Source organism: Hydra vulgaris, chromosome 14 (genome assembly GCF_038396675.1).
Source record: "Hydra vulgaris chromosome 14, alternate assembly HydraT2T_AEP".
NCBI lineage: Eukaryota > Metazoa > Cnidaria > Hydrozoa > Anthoathecata > Hydridae > Hydra > Hydra vulgaris.
This window is the reverse complement of record NC_088933.1, coordinates 13,456,277-13,481,500: the sequence shown is the minus strand read 5'-3', so window position 1 is coordinate 13,481,500 and position 25,224 is coordinate 13,456,277. Positions and strand designations below refer to the sequence as shown.

General features: G+C 28.4%; 1 protein-coding gene across 2 annotated transcripts in view; it reads left to right on the top strand.

Annotated features, from left to right (window-relative positions):
• Window positions 1–25,224, top strand: part of LOC136091207 (ammonium transporter Rh type C-like) — a 58,881-nt gene that overhangs the window by 31,414 nt on the left and 2,243 nt on the right. For both annotated transcript variants that reach the window (XM_065818276.1, XM_065818277.1), the window contains exon 8: window positions 9,259–9,371. In XM_065818276.1, coding sequence (XP_065674348.1) covers window positions 9,259–9,371 — 113 coding nt within the window. The remainder of the gene's footprint in view (window positions 1–9,258; window positions 9,372–25,224) is intronic.

The window sequence follows — 25,224 nt, the reverse complement described above, 5'->3', positions numbered from 1 at the left end:
ATCGACTGACAAATAGCCTGACCCGCAAGGGAGTGCTGCTACATCTACTATCTTTTACCCTGACCCGCAAGGGAGTGTCCCTACATCGACTGAGGGTTTGGTTGGGGCAGGCAGTCTATCAATTAATAAAAAAAAATAATTCCGGTCTTGCATTTTAATTTTTACTTTTTGTCAACATAATATGGAAAAAACTTTCGGACAACATCTACGGGTTGTATATATATATATATATATATAGTGTATATATATATATATATATATTGTATATGTATATATATATATATATATATATATATATATATATATATATATATATATATATATATATATATATATATATATATATATATATAGAGAGAGAGAGAGAGAGAGAGAGAGAGAGAGAGAGAGAGAGAGAGAGAGAGAGAGAGAGAGAGAGAGAGAGAGTTCTATAGATTGTTGCATTTGGGAAGTACGGAAGGAATAAAATGATTCTTACACCAACACATACGTCACTTTTAATTACTTTTGACTTTCGTCCAACATTTGCGTGTTGTCAGAAAGTTAAAACCATTAATTTACATTACATTACAAATTAATTGTTTTTTAAAAAAACCGCAAAAACGCAAAATTATTTGACCAGAATGTTTTTAAAAACATTCTGAATGTTTTTAACATTCAGAATGTTAACATTGTTAAAAACATTCTGAATGTTTTTAACAATAGAATCAATGTTTTTATTTTTATTTTTTTTAATAAAATGTTTTTTTTTTTTTTTTTGCTGTAAATCATGCGCGGAGTGTTGCTACATCGACTATCTTATAGCCTAACTTGCAAAAAAGTGCTGCTACATCGACTGACAAATTGCCTGACTCGCAACGGAGTGCTGCTACATCTACTATCTTTTAGCCTGACTCGCAAGGGAGTGCTGCTACATCGACTGAGGGTTTGGTTGGGGCAGGCAGTCTATCAATTAATAAAAATTAAAAAATCCATTCTTGCATTTTAACTTATATATATATATATATATATATATATATATATATATATATATATATATATTATATATATATATATATATATATATATATATATATATATATATATATATATATATATATATATATTAGTAAAAGCACTTATCTAATTTTTGTCTTCAAAAACTTGTTTAACCATCAGTAGATTCATCAGGAAGCTATGATAAAGTCAGGGCTTCGATGGTATGGTCAACCTTCTTGTTTAGCTACTATTTCTAAATGTAATTAATTTATTTTTTTCACAAGATAAACTCTTGAAAATCAATATTTTTTATTATTGCAAGAAATCACTATAGAGAGGTGTGTTATGATGCTAAACTCCAACATTCCCAGTTTACTAAATCTTATGTTATTACTTCTTCCAAGAATATAAAAGGGTTTTACAGAATTAACTTCAATACTCTCTCAATTATCTAATAAGTGCTTAAACTGAATCTTGTTCACCTATCTGCCATATGTGGTTCCAATTTTTAAAAACTCTGGAGATCGCCTAGACCTATTGCATAATCATTTTTCATACTACTATTAGTCTTTCAATCCTTAATTAACAAACTAATATCTCATCATGAGTCTATATATATATATATATATATATATATATATATATATATATATATATATATATATATATATATATATATATATATATATATATATATATATATATATATATATACATATACATATATATATATATATATATATATATATATATATATATATATATATATATATATATATATATATATATATATATATATATATATATATTATATATATATATATATAGATATAGATATATATATATATATATTTATATTTATATATATATATATATTTATATATATATATATTTATATATATATATATATTTATATATATATATATATAATTCATATTTGAGGTTCTCAAACATGAACCTCAACTTTGATATAGTTGGCAAATGTTAAACATCGAAGACATTTTTTTTTGTTTTTGTGTGTCTCTAGTTGGCAAAAAACGTATACGACATCCCCCATGAGAGACCTCTTCAGGACAGCCCTGTATAAATATATATACATATGTAATTAGGGTTATGACTTTTTTTCAAACCCATGCTCCTGTACTGTTTGATAAACATTTACCTAAAAAGCACAAAATGAACTATTATTTGTATATCTTTTAAAAAAATTTCACCCCGGCTTTATAAAAATCGATTTTATGTCAAAATTGATTTTTCAATGGCGGGGTGAACTTTTTACAAAAGATATGCAAATAAAAGTTTATTTTGTGCTTTTTAGGTAAAAGTTCATCAAACTACAGTACAGGAGCATGAGGTTGAAAAAAAGTTATAACCCTAATGTGTGTGTGTGTGTGTTGTGTGTGTGTGTGTGTGTGTGTGTGTGTGTGTGTGTGTGTGTGTGTGTGTGTATGTATATATATATATATATATTAGGGTGGGTCATTATGATGTAAATGTTAAGTTGGGGCTGTGAAACATTACTAAAATGTTGCATTACAGTCTACTTATGAAAAAAACTCCTTTTGAAATAAAATTGAAGCGTGTCTTGGATCCGCAACTTTGGGAATTAAAATTACTGTATAATCGTATAATGTAAATATTACTCGACATCTTGTTACATTAAATTTAAAAATGCAAGTAGTTGTTAAAGGAGAAATAGTCAGAGTGTAGTAGGCAACACATAACAGCAATTTGTTTCAGTTATTTGCTATTTGTTATGGCTCAAGAAGTCAGATTTAGAGTCAATTTTCGGTAATTCTGCTCGAGATTTACGAGACTGCAAAATCATTCCATGTCGTGATTTGTGCCCGAAAACTTTCATAGTTGATGCTGAGATGTCTTTAATAGTATGTTTAACTGCCTGAGAATGGCATGGAATACCACTTAAGACATCAACGTGGAACTGGAAATGTTCAAGATCATCATTAGAAACAGTTGATAAAAGCGGTGGTAGTGTTGCAATAGCAACAGACCAGTCAATCGTTTTTATGAATGATGAAGCTTCCGGATCAAGCTTGATGCTTGATTTATCAAAGACACGTATCTTGCTACTTTGTGATGTAGCTCGTGCGTCAATTATTTTGTCACACGAAAACTGACGAATTGATACATTTTCATCTGTAACTCCTCCAATAAGAATGTTCTCAGGATGAGCAAAATAGCAGTTGTTTTGCAACACTGGTTCAAGAATTTTCCACTCTTCTTTCCCTAGTTCATAGCACTGCTTCATAAGATAAAAGAAGTTTCTTGCTCCGTCAAGGCAGGAAGAAGGACGCTTTATGTTGAACCACGATGGCGCATAAACATTTACGATGAATCTTGTAATTCTTTGCAATGGTTTTAAAGGATTTTCCTTAGACATATACAAACGTAAAATAGGATTGGCCTTTGTTAGCCACCTTGCATGGTTCAGATTTCCTGGCATAGCAGTCTGGAGGAACAATATTTGATCACAAGCAGTGTATCCCTGCTGAACAGCTAAGCAAACTTTTAGAAGGTATATCTGATCAGAGCTTAAATCTTTCTTGACATCAAAACTTACATCCTTAACTTTACCAGGTATATGTTTAAAGTTCACAATATCTAAATCTTTTGGATCAAAATCAAGTGCAATGTCTATTTTACCTGTTGAAGTAGCTGGACCTGTTGAACGTCCACCATCCACAACAGAGAAATATTTTCTAAAAGGTAGTTCATTTGCATGTAACAAGCAGACCAACCATTGCAATGTTCTCCCAAGACTTCTTCTAATTTTCTGATTACTCCATTATGTTGACCTGTGTTATTCACAGAACCATCGCAAACAACTGCTGCTAAAGTGTCTGATGATTTGATGTTGTTGATGCTCAATAATATCTCTTGTGCAATATCAACAGCTTTACTACTTTGTGGCGTGACATGATTGACATATTTGTTTTGCGGAAATGACACTATCACATAATGTTCTTCTTTGAAATTTCGTTGGACACCACTTGTTTTAACGGAAGTGATATCCTGCTTTCCATCAAATCCAATGCAAAGTATTTTTTGGACTTCAGCAGCATGCTTCTTAACTTCTTTTTTCCTCCACATATTTCTTTGACGACGAAGTTTTGCTGCATCAGTAGCATTCTCTGGTGTTATAAGATCTAAATCTTTTAGTACAGCATTTGCTATTAGGCAAGCATCCCTGTTACTGATTTTACACCTATCCATGGCCTTACACATCTCAGGATATTGTTTAGTGTTGTAAACCTTCATCTCTTCATCACTTGACATCTCATTATCACTTGACATCACTTCATAACTTGACATCACTTTACCATCTGACATCTCAATTGGCAAAAATTCTTCATCTGGCTTTGACTGTTCATTATCACTGCAATATGTTTCATTTGGATCAATTTCTTTATCAAACTTCATTTTCTTATCTGTAATCAGTAAATTGCATGTTTTACTTCTTCTTTTTTCTCTCTTCTGCAGCTTAATTGTTTCTTCTTTGTCTACTTTTGCTATTACCATCTTCCGTACCGTTTTTTGATCTATCCAGAACTCCCATTCAAGTGTTGGAATTTTTTTTGGCAGTGGACATGAACAAGCTGACCTTTCTCAAACACCTTTATTAAAACACTTACACAGACAAATATCGAATAGTTAGTCTAACATCTGTAAACTTGATTTAAATGTTGCAGAGGACTTCTTGCGATCAGAGTATTTACCAAGCTCATGTACTTTGTTAATTAGTCTCTTTATGCGAATAACTAAGCTGCTGACTGCAATGGTAGGAATACTTGCTTTGTTGTACAGTGCTTTAATTTCATTAGCTATGACTGTTGCTCTTTCAGTAACACTTGCGCAATTGTTATTTTTTAATAAATAGTCATATTCTTTGAAAACATCAGCAGAAGTTGGCAGTTGATTTGTTTGGAATAATCTAGGTTGTCCAAGTATATCATGTTCAGTTTCACTTCTTGTTTTAACAGTAGCCATTTTTATTTTCAATTTAACTAATTAAACTAAAACAAAAAAACAAACAACGTAATTTAAATGTAATATATACAAGTATATATCTTATAATGAAGTACAGGATCATGTTATCGGAAGTCAACAAACAACACTAACAGCTTTTTGTCTTATATTATGTAGGGTGCTCTAAACTTTTGCAAAGTTCTGTATACTATTAATAAAATATTATTAACATGAATCATCAAAAAACCTAAATCTTAATGCTTTTATCCTGCAATTATACACCTGTTGTAAAATAGCATCATTTTGACCTAATATAGTAAAATTCAAGTTAAAGTTGGCAAAACTAAATCAAATTTTTATTACATTTCTTTTACATATCATTAATAGAGACAACAAAATGCAACTTTAACTTTATTGTTTCATAAAAAAAAAAAATTTGACCCACCCTAATATATATATATATATATATATATATATATATATATATATATATATATATATATATATATATATATATATATATATTATGTACAATTTAAAAAAGTTATTAAAATACATATATATATACATATATACATATTTACATATATATATATATATATATATATATATATATATATATATATATATATATATATATATATATATATATATATATATATATATATATATATATATATATATATATATATATATATATATATATATATATATTTACAGGGCCTAATGGTCATTTTTTTAGACAATTTTGTCATCTAAAAATTCATGGTCTTTGAGTTTGGTTTTATCAGATCTTAACCTGTCACTTCAAATAAAGTCTTTTAGTTCTGGAATTCCTATCCAAATAATAGGTTTAAGAAAATTCTCAAGTTTTTTTAAGGATATTTAGCTATTTATCATTAAAGCTGAAAAATATTAACCAATAAGGATTGAGTTATAAAGTTTTAGTTTTATTCAAGATGTTTTTTTATATATTTAGGATAAACAAAAAAGTAAAGCTTTAAAAAAAACTTAATACAAGGTGAAATTTTAGCGCAGTTTACTAAACTATTCAGATTTTTTTTTGGCCTAAAAATTTTTTAAAAGATAAGTAAAGTAATTATTGTACTATTTATAAATACAATTATCTTATTTATAAACAATAAATTTATAAATACAATTATTCTATTTATAATTAATTCATTCTTACTTCAAGGTATTTCTGCTTTTGTAATCATGTTTGAAATATTTATTTGTTGTTATTTATACTATACTTAAACTAATTATTTGTACTGGTTCTGCGAGCAGAATTGTAAATGGTTTAACTTAAAGACATTTGAAAAAATGTTTAAATAGAAGTAGTTGGAAGCATAGCTTTTTAAAAAACAGTTCTATAATATTAGACAACTATCCCATTGTAAAAATTTTAAATTATTGAATCAATCTTTTTTAATCACAATATTAAAATTATCTTGATGGAAAACACTCCCTTTTTGAGTGGATGATTCCCTTTCTTTTTAAGACAAGGTCCAACAATCCATTGTAAATGTAGTTAGACCTTCTTTAACTGCAAATCTTGAGGCTCTTCCCATTGTCATAAGGTTGGATATATTTCTCTTTTCTACAATAACTACCGCTTTTTAAGTCAGCAATCACTTCTTTTTCTACCTACCAAAATATCTTACAAGACTTGTCACTTGTTTTTAAAATTTTGTTTTTCTTTAACAAAATATAATAGTTTTTCTCAAGATTTTGCAGATTTTTTCTAATATTTACATCTCAGGCAACTGGAAATCCATAGATGTTTTAATTTAGCTATGGTACATTTACATTTTGCTTGTTGACATCTATCAACTTTTTTGTTTGATTTTGGAGGGCAGTATAGAATATCAAATGTTTTTAATTTACCCGAAAAATCTGAGCTATTTTTATACTCCTAATAGAGAGTTATAACAAATTAATATAACTACAAAAAGGTACAAATTTATTGAGATTTTGAAGGAAAAATACTCACTCGAAGGGTTAATGCAAAAATTTGTATGGTTTTAAATACAAAGTATCTGTAGATATGGTTCAAATTTTAACAATACAGATTTACATTTAACCCTCACTCAACATAATGGAAAACCACAATTTTTGACTAAAAAATCTGACTTTTAAAGTCTAAAGTGATCAGAAAATGCTCAGTAAGTTTTAAAACCTTTTTTCTACATAATTTCACCAAATTTAGTGATATGTGTATTTTTATTTCAACATTTTATATTTGAGGGTTTGGCATAGGTCAGCAATCTTTCCTTTTATTATTATTCATTTTTTTCTTTTTCTAAAAAAAAAAAATTACAGTCAACTTTTTAAATGTTAATGTGAGTAGAAAAGTTTAATACTGCATAGACCTAAAACAGAGTGCTGATTGGATTTATGTTAGCAAAGAAACTTTTACACAACAAATGAAGCAAAATACGTTTTTAACAAACAATTTAAGTTAAAATTGAAAAAAAAAATATTTAGTAGTTTCTTTAATGATTTCATAAAAAGTGTCTTAATATAACTTTTTATCTAAATTACTTATACATGCCTTATTATAAAGAAAATAACTATATACAGTGTTTTGTGCATGTAAAACTGAAATGCGTTGAGCATGATTATGCACACTTAGCACTAACTTATCAATCATAAGCATTGAAAATTAGTGTTGCCCTTGTAAAAATTTTACCTGTTATACATGTTCTTTTTTTGATAAATATTTTGAAACTATTATATACTAGACAATATGTTTAAAGAAAAAGTTATTTAGACTTCATAATATCTTATTTATTGTTTAAATCTACATATATTTAAATCTCTTTTTTTTTTTTTTTTTTTACCTAGTTCTTATTTCTCCATTTCTTTTCTTTGTTATCTATTAACTTATTAATGTTACAATGTTTATTAATTTTTTTGTTTGTTTTTGTTTTGTTATTTCACCTCCCCAAGGCCAAGAAGGCCACTACAAATGAGGAGGCTACTTAATTTTGGTTATAACCATCTCAACTCCATAACTCTGAAACACGAACCTTGATGAACAAGCCCGCTGCACGGAGAAACAAGTTGAGTGCGATACTACCAGGACGTGGTAGGGATCGAACTCGGAACCTCTCACTTATGAAGCGAGCGCTCAACCACAACACCACTACCGCATTTATATTAATACCAATTTGTATTAATATTAATTTAATATTAATATTACAATGCTTAAGTAATGGTTAAATGTTTTAATATTATGTGATTTAATGAATAATATTTTTAAATCATTAAGTTTAGTTTGTTTAAAAAAATTTATATTTAATGTTTTCTTGTTAAAAAAATTAACAAATCTATGCTATATAACATATAAAGTTCTTCAAATGTTTCTTTAAAATTATTTGTACCTAACAATTTTAACAAACAAATTAATGAAATTAACTTAAATTAAAAACGTCTTTTTTAGTATACATTTTTAGCAAACATTTTTTTTTTAATTTAAAAATGTTTCTTATAATTAATATTTATTTGTTAAATGTTTTTAGTTCAATAATAAATTTTTTAAAATTAATTTCATTAAATTTTTTGTTTCAAAGGTTTTGTTTAAATAATATAACTTTTAAAGTACTAATAAAGTTTTGTTATAATTATTTTGAATTAACAGCTTGATAACATTACACTGTTAATTAAAGAACAATTAAGAGCTTTAGTAATTCTTAATTTGATTTTGTTGTTGTTACATTAAATTTCTACTATTACAATAAAACTTTCCATTCATTTTCATACAAGGCAGATTTCTGCACTCCAATTTAAACAGAATGATGTATGTTGTATTTAAAAAATGAGCTTTTTAAAGACATTGTTTTCCTTTAATGGAAAAAAATCAATTAAAGATATGTGTATAACAATTATATAAATTTATTTTTTTAACAATATACAAATTTTACTGTTTAATTAAACAAATTTTGTTTTTAACAAAAATATTTTATGAAAAATGTTTTAAAATCTAGTAAATAAGTTTTTCTTCCTCTCAAATTCCTGAGACAAGCATGAAAGTCTCAAATATGTTATTTATGTGAGAGCTACATGTGCACTGAGTAACTGTCCCACATTAAAATAAGGCCTATTTATATATCATATTATGATCTCATTAAAATTGTCTTCGTTTTTTTGTTTAGTTTATTTTAAATGCCTCGTGACATTGTTTCATAAAATATTTGTTGATAAATTCACTATTGAAATATTTTATTATTTTTCTTTTGTAAAAAAAAAAGGTTCAAAACTAATAAAATATTTAAAAATTAATTTTTTAAGGTGGAATCGTATTTATGGTGTAAAAGAAAGGACAACAGTTGAGCAAGGGTGTTTCCAGTTTGCTGCAGTTGTGGTATCATTTGTATTTGCTGTAGGTGGAGGTTGGCTAACTGGTTAGTACAATTCTTATAGTTAATTGTTATGAATGTTGTAGGGGCTACAAATTTTATAATTATAAATTTTTTATTCTAAAATTATAATAATTTATTTATATATAAATAAAACAGTATAATAAAAAAATAGTTATATATTTACAAATATTATTTTTCTTTAACTTTAAGCATTTTCAAAATTTAAAAAAATATTTGTTCATTTCTTCATGAAAACAAATTAACATATACACAGATCCAAATAATATAGAATTGCCAACTTCAAAATGAAATATACATATACTTCTCACCTTTATCTCCAGCAAAAAGAAGCTATACCTCTGTGCTTAAGTCAAAATCAGAGTTAAGGTTGTCTAAGTCCTGATTTTGAAGATTGTTTAAAACTTCTTCAATATAAGTTGTCAAATTCTTAACCATCAACATAGAGACTGAACAAAATGCTTCATTCACTTTATGAATTGTTCATAAATAGTTGAAATTTTGATAATTTGGTGAACATAAAAATATTACATTTTCCACTTAAAACAAATGCAAACAAAAATATAAATGCATGAAATACTGACTTTTTTTATCCTTGGTTCTGTATTGTTTTTTTTTCTACATTAATGGTGTTCCTGACAATCTTACATCTAAAGTGGCTCTTTTTGCTGACAACTAAACTTGTCCCTGGTTAAATGAGCTATCATCTCTAGTCTTATCTACCAAAACTCATTCTCACTTGAATCATCATTCAATAAAGTCACATTCTTTACTGTATCTACCCCTTCATGCTCTAAAATTTTTTATTCGTCTAGTTTTTTCCCTGCACTTTAATGTTTTAATCTTTGTCAAATCAATCAGTATCATATTGATTGATTTGACATTCTAAAGCGTGTACAGGAAATAAATGTGAAAGAATAAGCACGTCATTTTTTTTCAGTGGTTGTATTAAAATCTTTTTAATTCTTTTGTATTTTGTTTACAGCGTGTTGTGGTTTCAAATAAATATGTTAGTTTTTGGGTTTAACTTGAAATTAGTTTTAAAAATGACAATTTGTTATATTATAATTAAAAATTATAATTTGTTATGTCTAGTAACCACCTTGGACTTCTAGTAATGACCTTCTACAGGTACCAAAAAAAGTTTAGAACCACTTAACAATTTTGCGTAATTTCATTATTTTTTCAATGTATGAAACTAATATTGAACTTTGATGATAAATAAAATGACAAACCTGCTTACGGTATATAGATTTATTAGTTTATGTGATGGTATTGTTAAATATCCTTTGACATAAAATTACTCAATTTATGTGTGTTTATTTATTGATCGTTTAATGTGTATGCAATTAAATGCGGTGTAAATTCCTTTAGGTTTTAATTAAAGCATGTCATATATATATATATATATATATATATATATATATATATATATATATATATATATATATATATATCTATATATATATATTTTATCATCAAAGTTCAATATTAGTTTCATGCATTGAAAAAATAATGAATGCAAAATTGTTAAGTGCAAAAGTGTTCAGGCATGATTTATCTTCAATTCATTATTGTAAACTAGCTATGGAATGTTATAAAAAGAATATAGAATGTGAAATTTGTGCCTAAAACAGAAAATCCTCCAAACTGCTCACAATTGAGAGTTATTGAAAAGTACTGGGCTATTATTAAAAGAAATATAAAAAAAAATAAAAAAGCTATGCAGAAACATTAAAGATATTAAAATATCATTTAAAAAAGCATCAAATAGTTTTGATTCTGTGCGCAAGCTTATGGGTACCACTAAAGCAAAAGCTCGAAATTTTATTAGATTACCACAGGAATAATTAACTGTTTTTTTAATGTTTGATCTTCTTATATTATTGTATTAAAATTATTACTTGGTTCGAAATAAAAATTGAGGAGTACTTTTTTTTAGTTGTTTTTCTACTTTCACATTTTATTTTGTGTAAACGCTTTATTTTAAAAATATTATGTTTAATTTGTATGTAGTAAAATTTATATATAGTTATGTGGGGGAACAATCAGTGAAGCATAGAGAGTAGAGAGTAAAAACAAAGAGCAAGGGTGTGGGTGGAGGGTGGTGCAATTATAAATGTTAAATTCATATTTGTCAGAACAAACTAGATACAATACCATAATCTTTTAATCTTTGAAACTCTCTCTGATCTTCATGTTTTCTTGACTCGTACAACCTTTAACTTTTCAAGTCTTTTGTCAACTGTTTTCTTGCTCTTTAACACATTATAAGCGGGTAGCAAAATAGACTAAACAGATGTGCGTAGCGGGCAAAAATTTGCATAAAACTACGCAAAATTTGAAATCTAATATGTAATTTGAAATATAATATACAATCTTATATTTTTATAATAATATAATCTTATATTATATTATTATAAAAAACTGCAACAATTTTTTATAATAATATAATATAATATATTGTTTAAAAATATTTACAATTTATATAAAGTAATTAATTTCTGAAAATTGTTTTTAAAACTAATTAACTTATTTAAAACTAATATTTTTGTACTGTGTGGTACTTAAAAAAACATTCTCCTTTATGAAGAGGCACTTTGCAAAACTCGCACATAAAGCACGTTAAACTTTTTTTTTTATGTGTAGCACTGACCCAGCATTGTTTTTGAGGGTGCTTTTTTAGGCCACCAATTGTAACTATTTTCACAATTTTATGTTTTTTGGCATCCAATAGTCTGTGTGGTAAATCATTCTTGTGGGTGTAGATGCAGACGTACTTGGTACTGGATCATCCGAATTATCAATAGCTTTACCACTTATCCAATCTTTGGCAACATCGAGTAGAAAGTTTTTATAACTTTTTTTTGAGTTGTTATTTAAAGTTTTGAATACTCTGAATGCATTAAATAGAGCGCCATTAAGCATGAACATGACTGTCCACTTAGTCCATTTTTTTGTGCGCCTTACGATTGAGTAATATGACAAGTATTGGTCAGCGTGGTCGACACCTTTCATATACTTATTGTAATCGACAACACATATCGGCTTCCAAGTTTTCTGCTTGGTATTCCAGTCAACATTTGCGCTTTCAACAATAATTGCGGAATGAATTGTTGTTATTATTCTTACGGGTCTTTTTGATTGCCAGCTATGCAATAGAATGTCTTTTCGGCGACAGAACATGGATTTGCCTTTTTTTAAATTTGCATTTTTTAGGCATTCAGGAAGGCCTCTATTCTTGCGTATCGTACCGCAGCTTCAAAATTTGTGTTGCAACAAGACATCGCTTGTTTCGACACTATTATAGTAATTGTCCATGTAGACATGGTGCCAAAAGTTTTCGTATAGCTGCAAAAGTTGCAGAACTGTCTCTTGAAGACGACTGCCATCACCAGCATATATTTTGAAATTGCAAATATATCCACTCTTTGCTTCACAGACCATTCGTATGAGCAGCCCATATTTGTGGATTTTAGATGCGTTGTACACTTTGAATGATAATCGACCTCGCCACAGCATAATACTTTCGTCTAATGATAATTCTCGTTGGGGCTTATAAACATTCTCAAATTTGGGTAAGAAATATTCTATAATTGGACGAATTTTTTAAGCCGGTCTCTTTCATTTTGATCGTTTGAATTGTTGGAAAAATGCCAAGAATACCATATTTGGCCAAAACGATCACGACTCATTACTTCCGCAAAAATTGGGGTTGCAATTGCTCTTTCTGTTGACCAATATTCATCCCTGGTACTTTGCGAACTTTGCCCATAAGAAGAAGTAATCCCAACATTTTTTTTAATTCTACCTTTTAATTCTAATTAATAAGAAACGTCTTTCCATTTTATAATTTTTGCTCTGTCCTTAAACCTGTCAATATTTTGTTGATGGTAATGATTAGTTTCTTCGGCTATGTAATCGAATAAATCATCTCCTATAAAAAGTTGAACAACTTCAGCTACACTTTTTGAATCACTTGGTATCACAACAACGCCACTTTGTCCTAAAAATTGTTCTATAATTGGAGGATTGTCATATTCTGACCACTCCACTTCTTCATTCTCACTTTCTTCAGAATTGCTTGGCGGTATGGGTAAAGTCCTACGTCTTCTAGGATGAAAAAAGTCCTCATCACTTTCTCACTCGCTTTCAACTTCTGCAATATCTTCATCACTTGCAATTTGCGATAAATTGTCTGCGTAAATTTCACTGTCACTACCACTATCAGAATCCATTTTTTGCGACAAAAATTTTTGTAATAAAAAAATATTTAAAAAAAGATGTTCGATCGTCAAAAGCTCAATAAAAACTGTCTGAAATATTTTTAAAATATCCGTTTAACATTCCTTAATTAATGAATGTTTATATAAAAAAGAAAACGATTAGAGATTGCTTAGTCTATGCATATAAATTAAGAGCAATCGGAATGTAAACAATAACATAACAAAATTGATGATTTTTTCGTTATCTTTATTATATAAACAAATGTTAAAGAAATTACGTTGAAGAGTCTGAAATGTTAAAGAAATTACGTTGAAGAGTCTAAACAAAAAAGTACGAGCTAGTCTTATCAGTTTCATATGTAAACCAATCGAGTAAAATTACTTTGTGCCGCTTTTAAAGTAAATTCATTCAAACGGATAAAAATATCCGACCCGCTAATAGACAGCAGTTCGCAAAGCAGGTATTTTTACCCGCCCCGCTTGTAACGTGTTAATAATATTCTTTGTATTCTAGTAACTAAGCAAAGTTTGTGCAACCTGGGGCAAGAATTTGAATGAGCTGAACTGCCATTTGAACACATTTGAACCTCTTGACACAATTGCAGTTTCATGTCACTCAGCATTACAGTCTCTTGAGAGTGGGAGTTGTTAATTATTCAGAAATGATTGTATGGCAGTTAAAATTGTTTTAGCAATGAACAAAACGAGGTTTATAGACATCAAAGGTGATCTACAAGGTATTATTCCTAGATATATTAATGCAGTAGTGGTGTAGTGGTAGAGTGCTCACTTCATAAGCGAGAGGTTCCGAGTTTGATCCCCACCACGTTCCTGGTAGTACCGCGCTCAATTTGTTTCTCCGCGCAGCGGCTTTCTTCGTCAAGGTTCATATTTTGGAGTTATAGAGTTAAGAGAGAGTTATAACCACAATTAAGTAGCCTCCTTATCTGTAGTGGCCTTCTCGGCCTTGGGGAGTTGAATTAACAAAAAAAAAAAATTCCAAACTTAATAGTGGTTGCTTGCAGCCTTGTTGGAAGTGAATCAGTTAGATAAAGTTATATTATATATGTGTGTGTGTGTGTGTGTGTGTGTGTGTGTGTGTGTGTGTGTGTGTGTGTATGTGTGTGTGTGTGTATATATATATATATATATATATATATATATATATATATATATATATATATATATATATATATATATATATATATATATTTATATATATATATTAGTGATGTACCAATTAATCGACATTGGCTTAATCAGCCACATTTTGCACAATCGGTATTGGCATCGGCCTCATTTTCAGATTTTCCAACCGATGGCATTTTAATATTTTTTGGCATCGGCCAAAAAAGTGCTATCACTAATATATATATATATATATATATATATACATATATATATATATATATATATATATATATGTATATATATATATATATATATATATATATATTTATATATATATATATATTTATATATATATATATACATATATTTATATATATATATATATATTTATATATATATATATATTTCAACATCTTTGCTTCCAACAAGGTTGCAACAACCACTATTAGAGTTGGAAGTTACTGGAAGAGAAACTTCCAACTCTAATAGTGGTTGATAAAGATAAGATAAGATAAGATAACGATTGACAGATGGCTTAAAAGATTGCAAACTATATGAATCAGGAAAACAAGAAAAAAACTGATGTTTGAGGAAAAAAACTAGATGAATAAGAGTTTTTGGAGCACTTGTATAGTAACAGAAAAAGGATGAGACTTAATTGAATGACAAGTAACATGAGAATGAATTTTAGTAGATAGCACAAGAGATGCTAGCTCTTTAGAGCAGTGTCCGTTGTAGTATTAGTAGAAAAGAGAAAGAGAAGGATCATTGCAATAATGTGATAATGCTTGGAGGTTGGCTGAAAGAGCAGGTCCAACTATGTTTACAATGCGTTTTTGCACCTTGTCTAAATAAGAAAGGACATCATTGAAAGATCTGCCCCAGATATGGCATTCCATACTAAGCCGGATTTGAGATTTATAGAGATAGAGAATAGAATCCAGAATAAAAAAGTGTCGAGCTCGATAAAGAGATACAAACTTTGCAGATGCTTTTTTTGCAGTGGATTTGATATATGGTTTCCAAGAAATATCAGAAGGAAAAGTTAATCCTAGAAGATGAAGGGTAGATGACTTGTCAAGTACATCACCATTCATAAATATAGGAAGATCTGAATTATTGCGATAACAATTGGCTGAAAATATTGGGTTTTATCTGGATTAAAGTTCACCAGCCACTGTGAACCCCATGCTGTAGTAGAAGTGAGATCCTTTTCAAGCTCAAATGCCCCCTCCAAGCAATCATAGAGCGTTGGCTTCTTATGAAGACAAGAATAAATGGTAGTATCATAAGCAAACAATGTCTCATTAAGTGTGTGAATATTTGGAAGATCTTAAATGTAAATTAAAAAGAGTATAGGGCCAGGTATAGAACTTTGAGGAACCCCTGAAGTTACAGGATATGAAGAAGAGTGCTGTCCATTAAGGACAACTTTTATACTGCGACTGGAAAGGAAGGATTTAATAATCTTAAAGATTTTACCTGATACACCATAAGAAGTAAGCTTATGGAGAAGACCAGCATGCCAAACTTTATCAAAAGCTTTTGAAATGTCAAGAGTGATAGCCTTAACCTCTCAACCTCTGTCTAATGCACTATAAAACATATTGATTATTACTGTTAGAAAACAGCTGTAGAACCAGAAGATTGAAATCCATATTGATGATCAGAAAGTAAGTTATAAAATTAAAGATGAGAAATTAAGTGTTTGTTAAATAAAGATTCAGAAACCTTGCTCATGATAGGAAGAAGACTAATGGAATGGTAGTTAGGCGGGTCATATTGCTCTCCTGAATTTTTGAAAGTAGGGATAACAGATGTTGTTTTTCAGCATGTCGGAACACAAGACTCCGATAAGCTCTTGTTAAATAATTTTGAAAGTATAAATTACAGCTCCAGAGAACACTTCTGAAAGACTACAACAGGTATCTTTTCCTGACCTCAAGCTGTAAAAGAGTCTAAGCAGGAAATCACTTTAGATACAGAAGCTGGAGTGATACAAATGTCAAGCAATGTATCAATCCATTTGTCAGCTATATCAGATAGAACGCAACTAGTGGAATCAAGAGATAATATTGATAAAAAGTTCTAAGCAAACAATTCACCTTTGTCTTTAGGTGAGGTGACAAAAACTGAACCCTACAAGAGTGGTGGAATAACAGATTTGCCCAGCACAATGTGAGGTAAACCATAGAGTAGAGTGAGGCTTGACTTAGAATTGTCGAGAGGAAATTAAAGATTCCATGCTAGCCTGAATCTAAGAAGTTATGTAAGAAACACATTTATCAGCAGGAAGGCAAAAGATTTCTACCCAAGAGCTATCATGAAGAAAATCACAGAAAGCGTCCCAGTAAGCTTTAAGATAGTTGTAAGAGGTACGATGATAGCGGATTCTGATGATGAAGAAGAATGGATAAGAGTTTCAGAGAGATCAAGTCGTGATCAGAATCACCTAAGGGTAAATGTGGAGAAATTGAGCTCTGACTAGGATTAGAAACAAGACATAAGTTGAGTAGAGAAGGTAAATGATTCGGGTTGTCAGGAAAACAAGAATGCAGTCTTGAGATAAAAAAAAGAATGCAGTCTTGAGATGAAGGAGAGCAATATAGAACAAAGAGAAAAGCTATAGCGTGAAGTAGTGCTAAACAAAAGCGCATAAAAGAATATTCGGTGGATTCAAACCTAGTTTGCCGACAAATGGGTGAATTCTTTCAAATGTAAATGCCCAGCCCAAGTATGTGACTATTGGAGTTATTATATAAGACCTTATTACATTGGGCTTACTGAGAAAAATTTCAAAGACAGGTGGTATAAACATAAAAACTCTTGTTTATGAAGATAAGGCCAACTCCACTGAACTTTCGAAATTTGTGTGAGAATGTAAAAATAGAGCTTTAGAACCTTTACTAAAATGGAATATTCTCAATCAAGCGGAGCCATTCAAACCTGGTGATAAATTTTGCAATTTATGCTTGACAGAAAAATATCACATTGTTATGTCACAATGTATATATATATATATTATATATATATATATATATATATATATATATATATATATATATATATATATATATATATATATATATATATATATATATATATATATATATATATATATATATATATATACATATATTTATATATATATATATATATGCATATATATATATATATATTTATATATATACATATATTTATATATATATATATATATATGCATATATATATATATATATATATATATATATATATATATAGATAGATAGATAGATAGATAGATAGATAGATAGATAGATAGAGAGAGAGAGAGAGAGAGAGAGAGGGAGAGAGAGAGAGAGAGAGAGAGAGAGAGAGAGAGAGAGAGAGAGAGAGAGAGAGAGAGAGAGAGAGAGAGAGAGAGAGAGAGAGAGGCAATTTCATGCCGTTGCATTCAGACATTAGAGAAGATTTTGTAAGAATTAAAGTATTGCTAATGGTTTTGAATAACTTTTCCAAATAAATATGAATTTGATCTAACATATTGCACCAAAAAATGCTGTCAGAACTAATGAAGATTACTTTACATTCAACTTATGGTGTCTAAAAGTAATGTTGCTTTCAGAATGATAAAATTAAGCAAAACAAAAATAGCGTGTACTCTTTTAAAATTTTCTGAAACTAATAATGCCAAACATTAAAAATGGAGTTATTCTTAAAGCATAGCACAGTGAGCCAGAATTTGTGTCCAAAAAGTGGCCAAAAGTTCCAAAAAAGTCAAATCTTCTAAACTTTTTTTTAATTTTATTATTGGAACATAGGTGCTTTACTCTACTGAAAAATGTATCTGTTTAATTACTAGAGATGAAGGCAAGCTTGCTAGAACCATTCATAATGGCTTTAAAATTGTTAAATTTTTGCAAAAAATTTTTTTCAAAAATGCTTATCCTCAAAATCAACACTTGTTTCAATTAAAAAAGCTTTGAACTATTTTTATTTTAAATAAACATACTAACTCAGTGCTTATAAAAAGTATATGTTTTAGTTATATTTGTATTTAATTTATTCATAATATGTCTTAGAATTGTTAGTATTTTAAAGGTGTTTTTCTAAATTTCCTTATCTTCCTTTTTCTAAATGCCACTCAAAGATTGTTTGATTTTCTGATTTTTGCATTTACTAAACGGCAGTTATTGTTAAAAAAAACCCAGCTGCGACCATGTATTCTTTATGATATATTTTTTAGTTTAAAATCAATGACTTTTTTTGCTTTTATAAAAAGACCAGTTTAAAGTTAAGATATTTGCTTAAGGAGTATAGTTTTTTTTATTTTTATTTTATTCAACACATCAAACCAGTTTAAAGTTAAGATATTTGCTTCAGTAATATAGTTTTTTTTTTCTAATTTTATTCAACACATCAAACCGTTATTGTTTAAATAAACTTTTTTGTTATTATTTTAATGCTTTCAAAAAAGGAAAAAAAAAGAAAATCATTTCACTATAAATAGATAAAAATCAAATATTTAAGTATTCGATTCCAACCAAATGCCGCTCTCTTGAAATTGGAGTTAATGATATTTTGGAAGTATTAAGGTTGTTTAATACTATTAATTAAAATCAGCTGCAACTAGTTATAATTTAAACTTAAAATCGATTTTGAAAATTCAAGATTTTAGACTAATTTGATTCTTATTTTACAATGCATTGTGACTTGAAAAAATTTATTTGTCTGGAAATTTGAAGTTTTTATGATATTATATGATTATATGAAGCCTAATTAGTTGATAATTGTAGCGATTTGATTAAATATTGTAACATGAAAAACTTAAAAAAGTCTTAGGCATAAAAAATTAACGTAGACATTATAAGAAAATTGAAGTTAGACACTTGCATATACTGTGAATGTTAAAAAATAGTTAAACTATTAGTCACTAATATCCTGCATATAGACTTTTAGTGAACTACAATTACTATATTATATATTATATTGTTAATATTAAATAAATATTTAAAACTGAGAATTTGTTTTTTATAGCTCAAGGTTAAAAGTTTATTCCTATTTTACAAATAAATGCACATAATAATTTTGTTCAAATCAAAAGCTAAAAATAGTTCCTTTTTTTTATCATCAAAATCATGATCCTCATCCAACTCATTATATTCTTCATCCGCATATATATCATCATTAGCATCATTTGTAATTTCCTTTTCAGTTACTTGAAAAAGAAGATCAACTGTGTCTCCTTCTAGATTCATTTTTTTATGTTTACATTTTGATCTTGCATAGTTTAGAGATAAAAGAATTGGGTAAGCACTCGAAAGCATTAAATAATTGAATTGGTCCGTCATTGTAGCTTTTTGATCAAATTTACGTGTGTGTTGTAAGCGAATATTTTTTTAATCTTTATTCTGAGCTTCAATTGCTTCTTCAGAGTACATTCCGATTGGTAGCATAAATCTAGATATTGTCAGACTATTATGAATAAGTAGTTTATGTACTGAGGCTGGCATGTAAAACCATGAGTACTCTCGAACAAATATATTTGCTGTTTCTTAACAATATGTTTCATATTTGGCTATGTTAATTTTTTTTATTCAAATTAATGACTGATAGTATAATGTTTAACCTGTAGATTAAATCTTTCTTGACTCCTGTTATTCGCGAAAACTCTGCATGCTGACGAAAAGCACAAAAAGCAGTATTGCCATCATTTGTTGTCCCAGATTCGCCTTGAAGAGGCATGTCAACAATAAGGCCAATTTTTGCAAACTTGCTGAACAAACATTTTTTTTAAAGCTGCTAATTTTATATTTTCAGGTCCACGTATTTGCCACTCTTTAGTATCAAGTCTATAACTTATATGTAGAATACACTCAAAACATTGAATCCAAGCTTTGCAAATCCATTGAATGGATCAGAGATTTATCTAAGTTATTCATTAATCTTGGAGTACATTTGCAAATATTACAAATTTGAGCTGATTTGTTGTCACAAATTGCATCAACTGCTTTTCCATCAATCATTGTAAGCTTAAGTCGAAGCTTACTTCAATTACATGCTTCTTTTCAGCTTCTGGTTCTATTATTTATACATCAATAATCATTGTACTCTCTTCAAGCAAATTGATTTGCTTGTTAAAGTATTTTTTTTCTTCTTAAAACTAAAGGGTTTTCAGCAATATACTGAATTCTTAGTGGGTGGCAGAATTGTGTTGAAGAAGGCACTTGATTTTCCCAAATTGTCATAACACCATACAATAACTTAAGTGGCACTAGGCAAGTAGAAAACAAACTTTGATCAGACATTAAATCATTACATTCATCATTGTTCCCTTTTTGGATGTAAAATCTTTGTTTATACTACTTTTGACTACTTGCACCGTCAAAGCCCCATTTGCAATACAAAGTCATTCCTATACAGGATTCAAGGGAATCAAGTTGAGATATTTTATTTTTAACAGTAGTTAGTTGCAGCATTCAATCAACTGTATGGTGTAACAATTCTTTCAGTGGAACTTCGCCTCTCATTCCATTTTCAGTTATATAAATACCATCAGAATAACACTTTTTTTTTCCGTTGCAGATGTTGTTATATGTAGGATATATATTTGCATTACACTTAATTGAGTTATTTCACATAACTTGATATTGCATCTTCAATAAATTCATAGCTGTCATTAATGCTAATTCCTCTAGTGGCGTATTTGGTACAATTTGCTTGTTTTTGTCCTGAATAAAACATTTTAATTCATTTGCCGAATCTGTATTTGATAAATATTCTTTTAATATGTACAGCAAACTAAATCGCTATATAATATAATATAAATATCGCTATAAACTATATCGCTTTTTCTTTTTTAACCGCATTTCTGCTGCTTGTAAGATTTTATCAACATTTACTAACAATATGGATGCGTGCTGACGTTTACTTTGGTAGGACATATCTTCGTATTTCGTATTTCTCCCGAATGACTGTTCATTTAAACAAAAAACATTTAAATCGACGGTTTATGATGATTGTTTGCTAGGTTGCTGAGTAATTAAAGGCGAAATTTTATTATTAAGCCAAAATGACTCACCACTTAAAAATTTGCTCTTATTTCGAAAATATTTTTTGCTAAGTTTTGATTGGCATTTGCATACAAATTCAAGAAGAAATTTTTCAAAACGAGTAAAATCATCATTTAAATTAATGGATACATTTAATTCATTTTTGAGCATAGTATTATACTGATCTACGATTTGTCTTGACGTAAGTTGTGATGAAATATGATGAAATAGTGTTTTTAATTTTTTCAAATACTTCAATTCGAGTTATGTTATTAAACATTATTATAAGATAACTTGATTATTTATAAGATAAGAGTTTTAATAATGCTACTTCAAGAGAAAATTTCTATAATTTAGTGTAAATTTATACAAATAATTTTATTACTTTCAGAACGTAATTGCAATCAAATCGCTGCAATTATCAACTAATTAGGCTTCATATAATCATTTAATATCATAAAAACTTCAAATTTCCAGACAAATAAATTTTTTCAAGTCACAATGCATTGTAAAGTAAGAATTAAATTAGTCTAAAATCTTGAATTTTCAAAATCGATTTTAAGTTTAAATTATAACTAGTTGCAGCTGATTTTAATTAATAGTATTAAACAACTATTATACTTCCAAAATATCATTAACTCCAATTTCAAGAGAGCGGCATTTGGTTGGAATCGAATACTTAAATATTTGATTTTTATCTATTTATAGTGAAATGGTTTTCTTTTTTTTTCCTTTTTTGAAAGCATTAAAATAATAACAAAAAAGTTTATTTAAACAATAACGGTTTGATGTGTTGAATAAAATTAGAAAAAAAAAACTATACTCCTTAACCAAATATCTTAACTTTAAACTGGTCTTTTTATAAAAGCAAAAAAAGTCGTTGATTTTAAACTAAAAAATATATCATAAAGAATACATGGTCGCAGCTGGGGTTTTTTTTGAACAATAACTGCCGTTTAGTAAATACAAAAATCAGAAAATCAAACAATCTTCGGGTGGCATTTAGAAAAAGGAAGATGAGGAAATTTAGAAAAACACCATTAAAATACTAACAATTCTGAGACATATTATGAATAAATTAAATACAAATATATAACTAAGACATATACTTTTTATAAGCACTGAGTTAGTATGTTTATTTAAAATAAAAATAGTTCAAAGCTTTTTTAATTGAAACAAGTGTTGATTTTGAGGATAAGCATTTTTGAAAAAAAAATTTTGCAAAAATTTATCAATTTTAAAGCCATTATGAATGGTTCTAGCAAGCTTGCCTTCATCTCTAGTAATTAAACAGATACATTTTTGAGTAGAGTAAAGCACCTATGTTTCAATAATAAAATAAAAAAAAAGTTTAGAAGATTTGACTTTTTTTGGGACTTTTGGCCACAGAAAAAAATAATAATAATAAGTCTTAGAGACTTATTATTATTATTAAGGAGACTATTAATTGTATTTTTGATGATACACTTCCATCATTGTTGAAAATTGCTGATGTTATGACTTGCTTTAAAAAGGACAGTCTTACCAATATTTAAAGCTAGCACCCTATAATTATAATTCTTGATTAATTCTCGAATTTTGAAAATTTCACAGACACACCAGCATTGTCATTCTTGAATATTCCAAATGCTTCCTTCAGTTGAATAGCAAATGACAAGTTAGTCTTTTCTCTCAAATGACTTTACTGATAGTAACATCTTTGATGCCTGGTACCTGATGGAAAATATCGTCGTGTTCATAAAATTTATGAATTAGTAGAGTGAGACAGTTCTTCTGTTCTATAAGTGTACTACTTGGTCCATCATTATTAACTACTCGCAAACCAATCCTTTTGCCCACTTCTACAAACACAACCCGCCGACAGTCTTCACCCATTGGTAAACTCTTCGTAACTTTGTTTACTTCCTTACCAAAAGGCTGGTGTAAAAAATGTTTGTCAATCTGTGGATGTACTTTTTGTCTCTCTCTTCACTTTTATTTGCTTCTCTGTCCCTTTTATGTCATTCTTCTAATTGATCGGGCATCATGTTTTGTCTCAATAAGCGTACTTGGTTAGTTTCTTTCACTTTATAATCTGGATGAAAGTCACAATATTTTTTGAATCCCATATCTAAAATAAAATAGTATTAAAATATAAATTATGACAAACAAGCGCTTAAACCGTTAATCCAAATTAATTTCCTCAATTGTTAACTTTTGTTTACAGTTGTTTACAATTGTTTGATACGTTGAATTTTAAAACATAAAAAAATACAGATATTTGTTTATACAGGGTAATGCAAGTAGTGTATTGGATGTTAAAATAAGGTATGCCCTAAGTTAGAAATAATTCACTATGTCACATTTAGAGATTTTTATGTTGTGTTCAGACATTAAGATAAAGACGTTCAAACATAGCATGTTGCGTTGTGAAACTTCATGTTGCGTACAGAAATATTGCGTTCAAACAAATTTAAAAATAATGTTATTTAAGACATAAACATTGAATGATAAGTTAAAGTTATAATCATAAATATATTGATGCAAGTTACAACTTATATAAACTTAACATTGCCAATGTCACGAAAATTACAGAATAGTAATAAGTTATTAATAATGGTGTTGCGTTCAGACAAAAAAATATTTAAAACATAAATAACTACAAAACAACAGATAAGAGTGATAACGACCTTGTGTTGAAGAAAAAATAAAGAGTAAGACTCGCAGTACCAAATAAAATACTTAAACAAATAAAAATATGTTGTAATTAGATGTATTCTGCTAATCTAATTAGCCTATATTTACAAATTTAAATTTTATTGTTATTATATATTTTTAATGAATGAAATATCAGTGAGCCGCAAACTTATACAAATACTTTTTCAGAATAATCATAGAAAACATAATTTCAATGTTTATATTTACCAAAATAATGTTGAGAAACGCATATAGTAATACTTTTTTTTAACATTTATATATATATATATACAGTATCAGACAAAACGAGTGCAACCAAATAATGCTAATTTAGTTTCTTTATATAAAAGTGCTGCATTTTTTCAATTTAGAGAAATAACTATGTAACTGTTTAGAGACAAAGTTCTTCAAGTTTTATAGATCACAAAGTTCATTATTTGTACACGAAAATTAATAAATTAATCAAAAGTATTAAAAAAAGTTGATTTCCTTCTGGACAAAACAAGTGCAACTCGACAAAATGTTGACCAACCTGTATTTCACTATCAATATTTCGTGGCAAATCCTTTGTTGTCGATCACAGCCTTGCATCTTCGAGGCATAGATTCGATCAGGTGATCAATAAAACTTTGTGAAATCGCTGCCCAGGCCTTTTGGATTTGTTCAAACAGTTGATCCTTATTATGAACACCTTCACGATTAATTCTGTGGTTGACAATCTCATACAGGTTCTCGATAGGGTTGAGATCCGGAGATTGAGGCGGCCAATCCATCACCGATAGGTGGTTGTCTTGAAACCACTGCTTGACTACT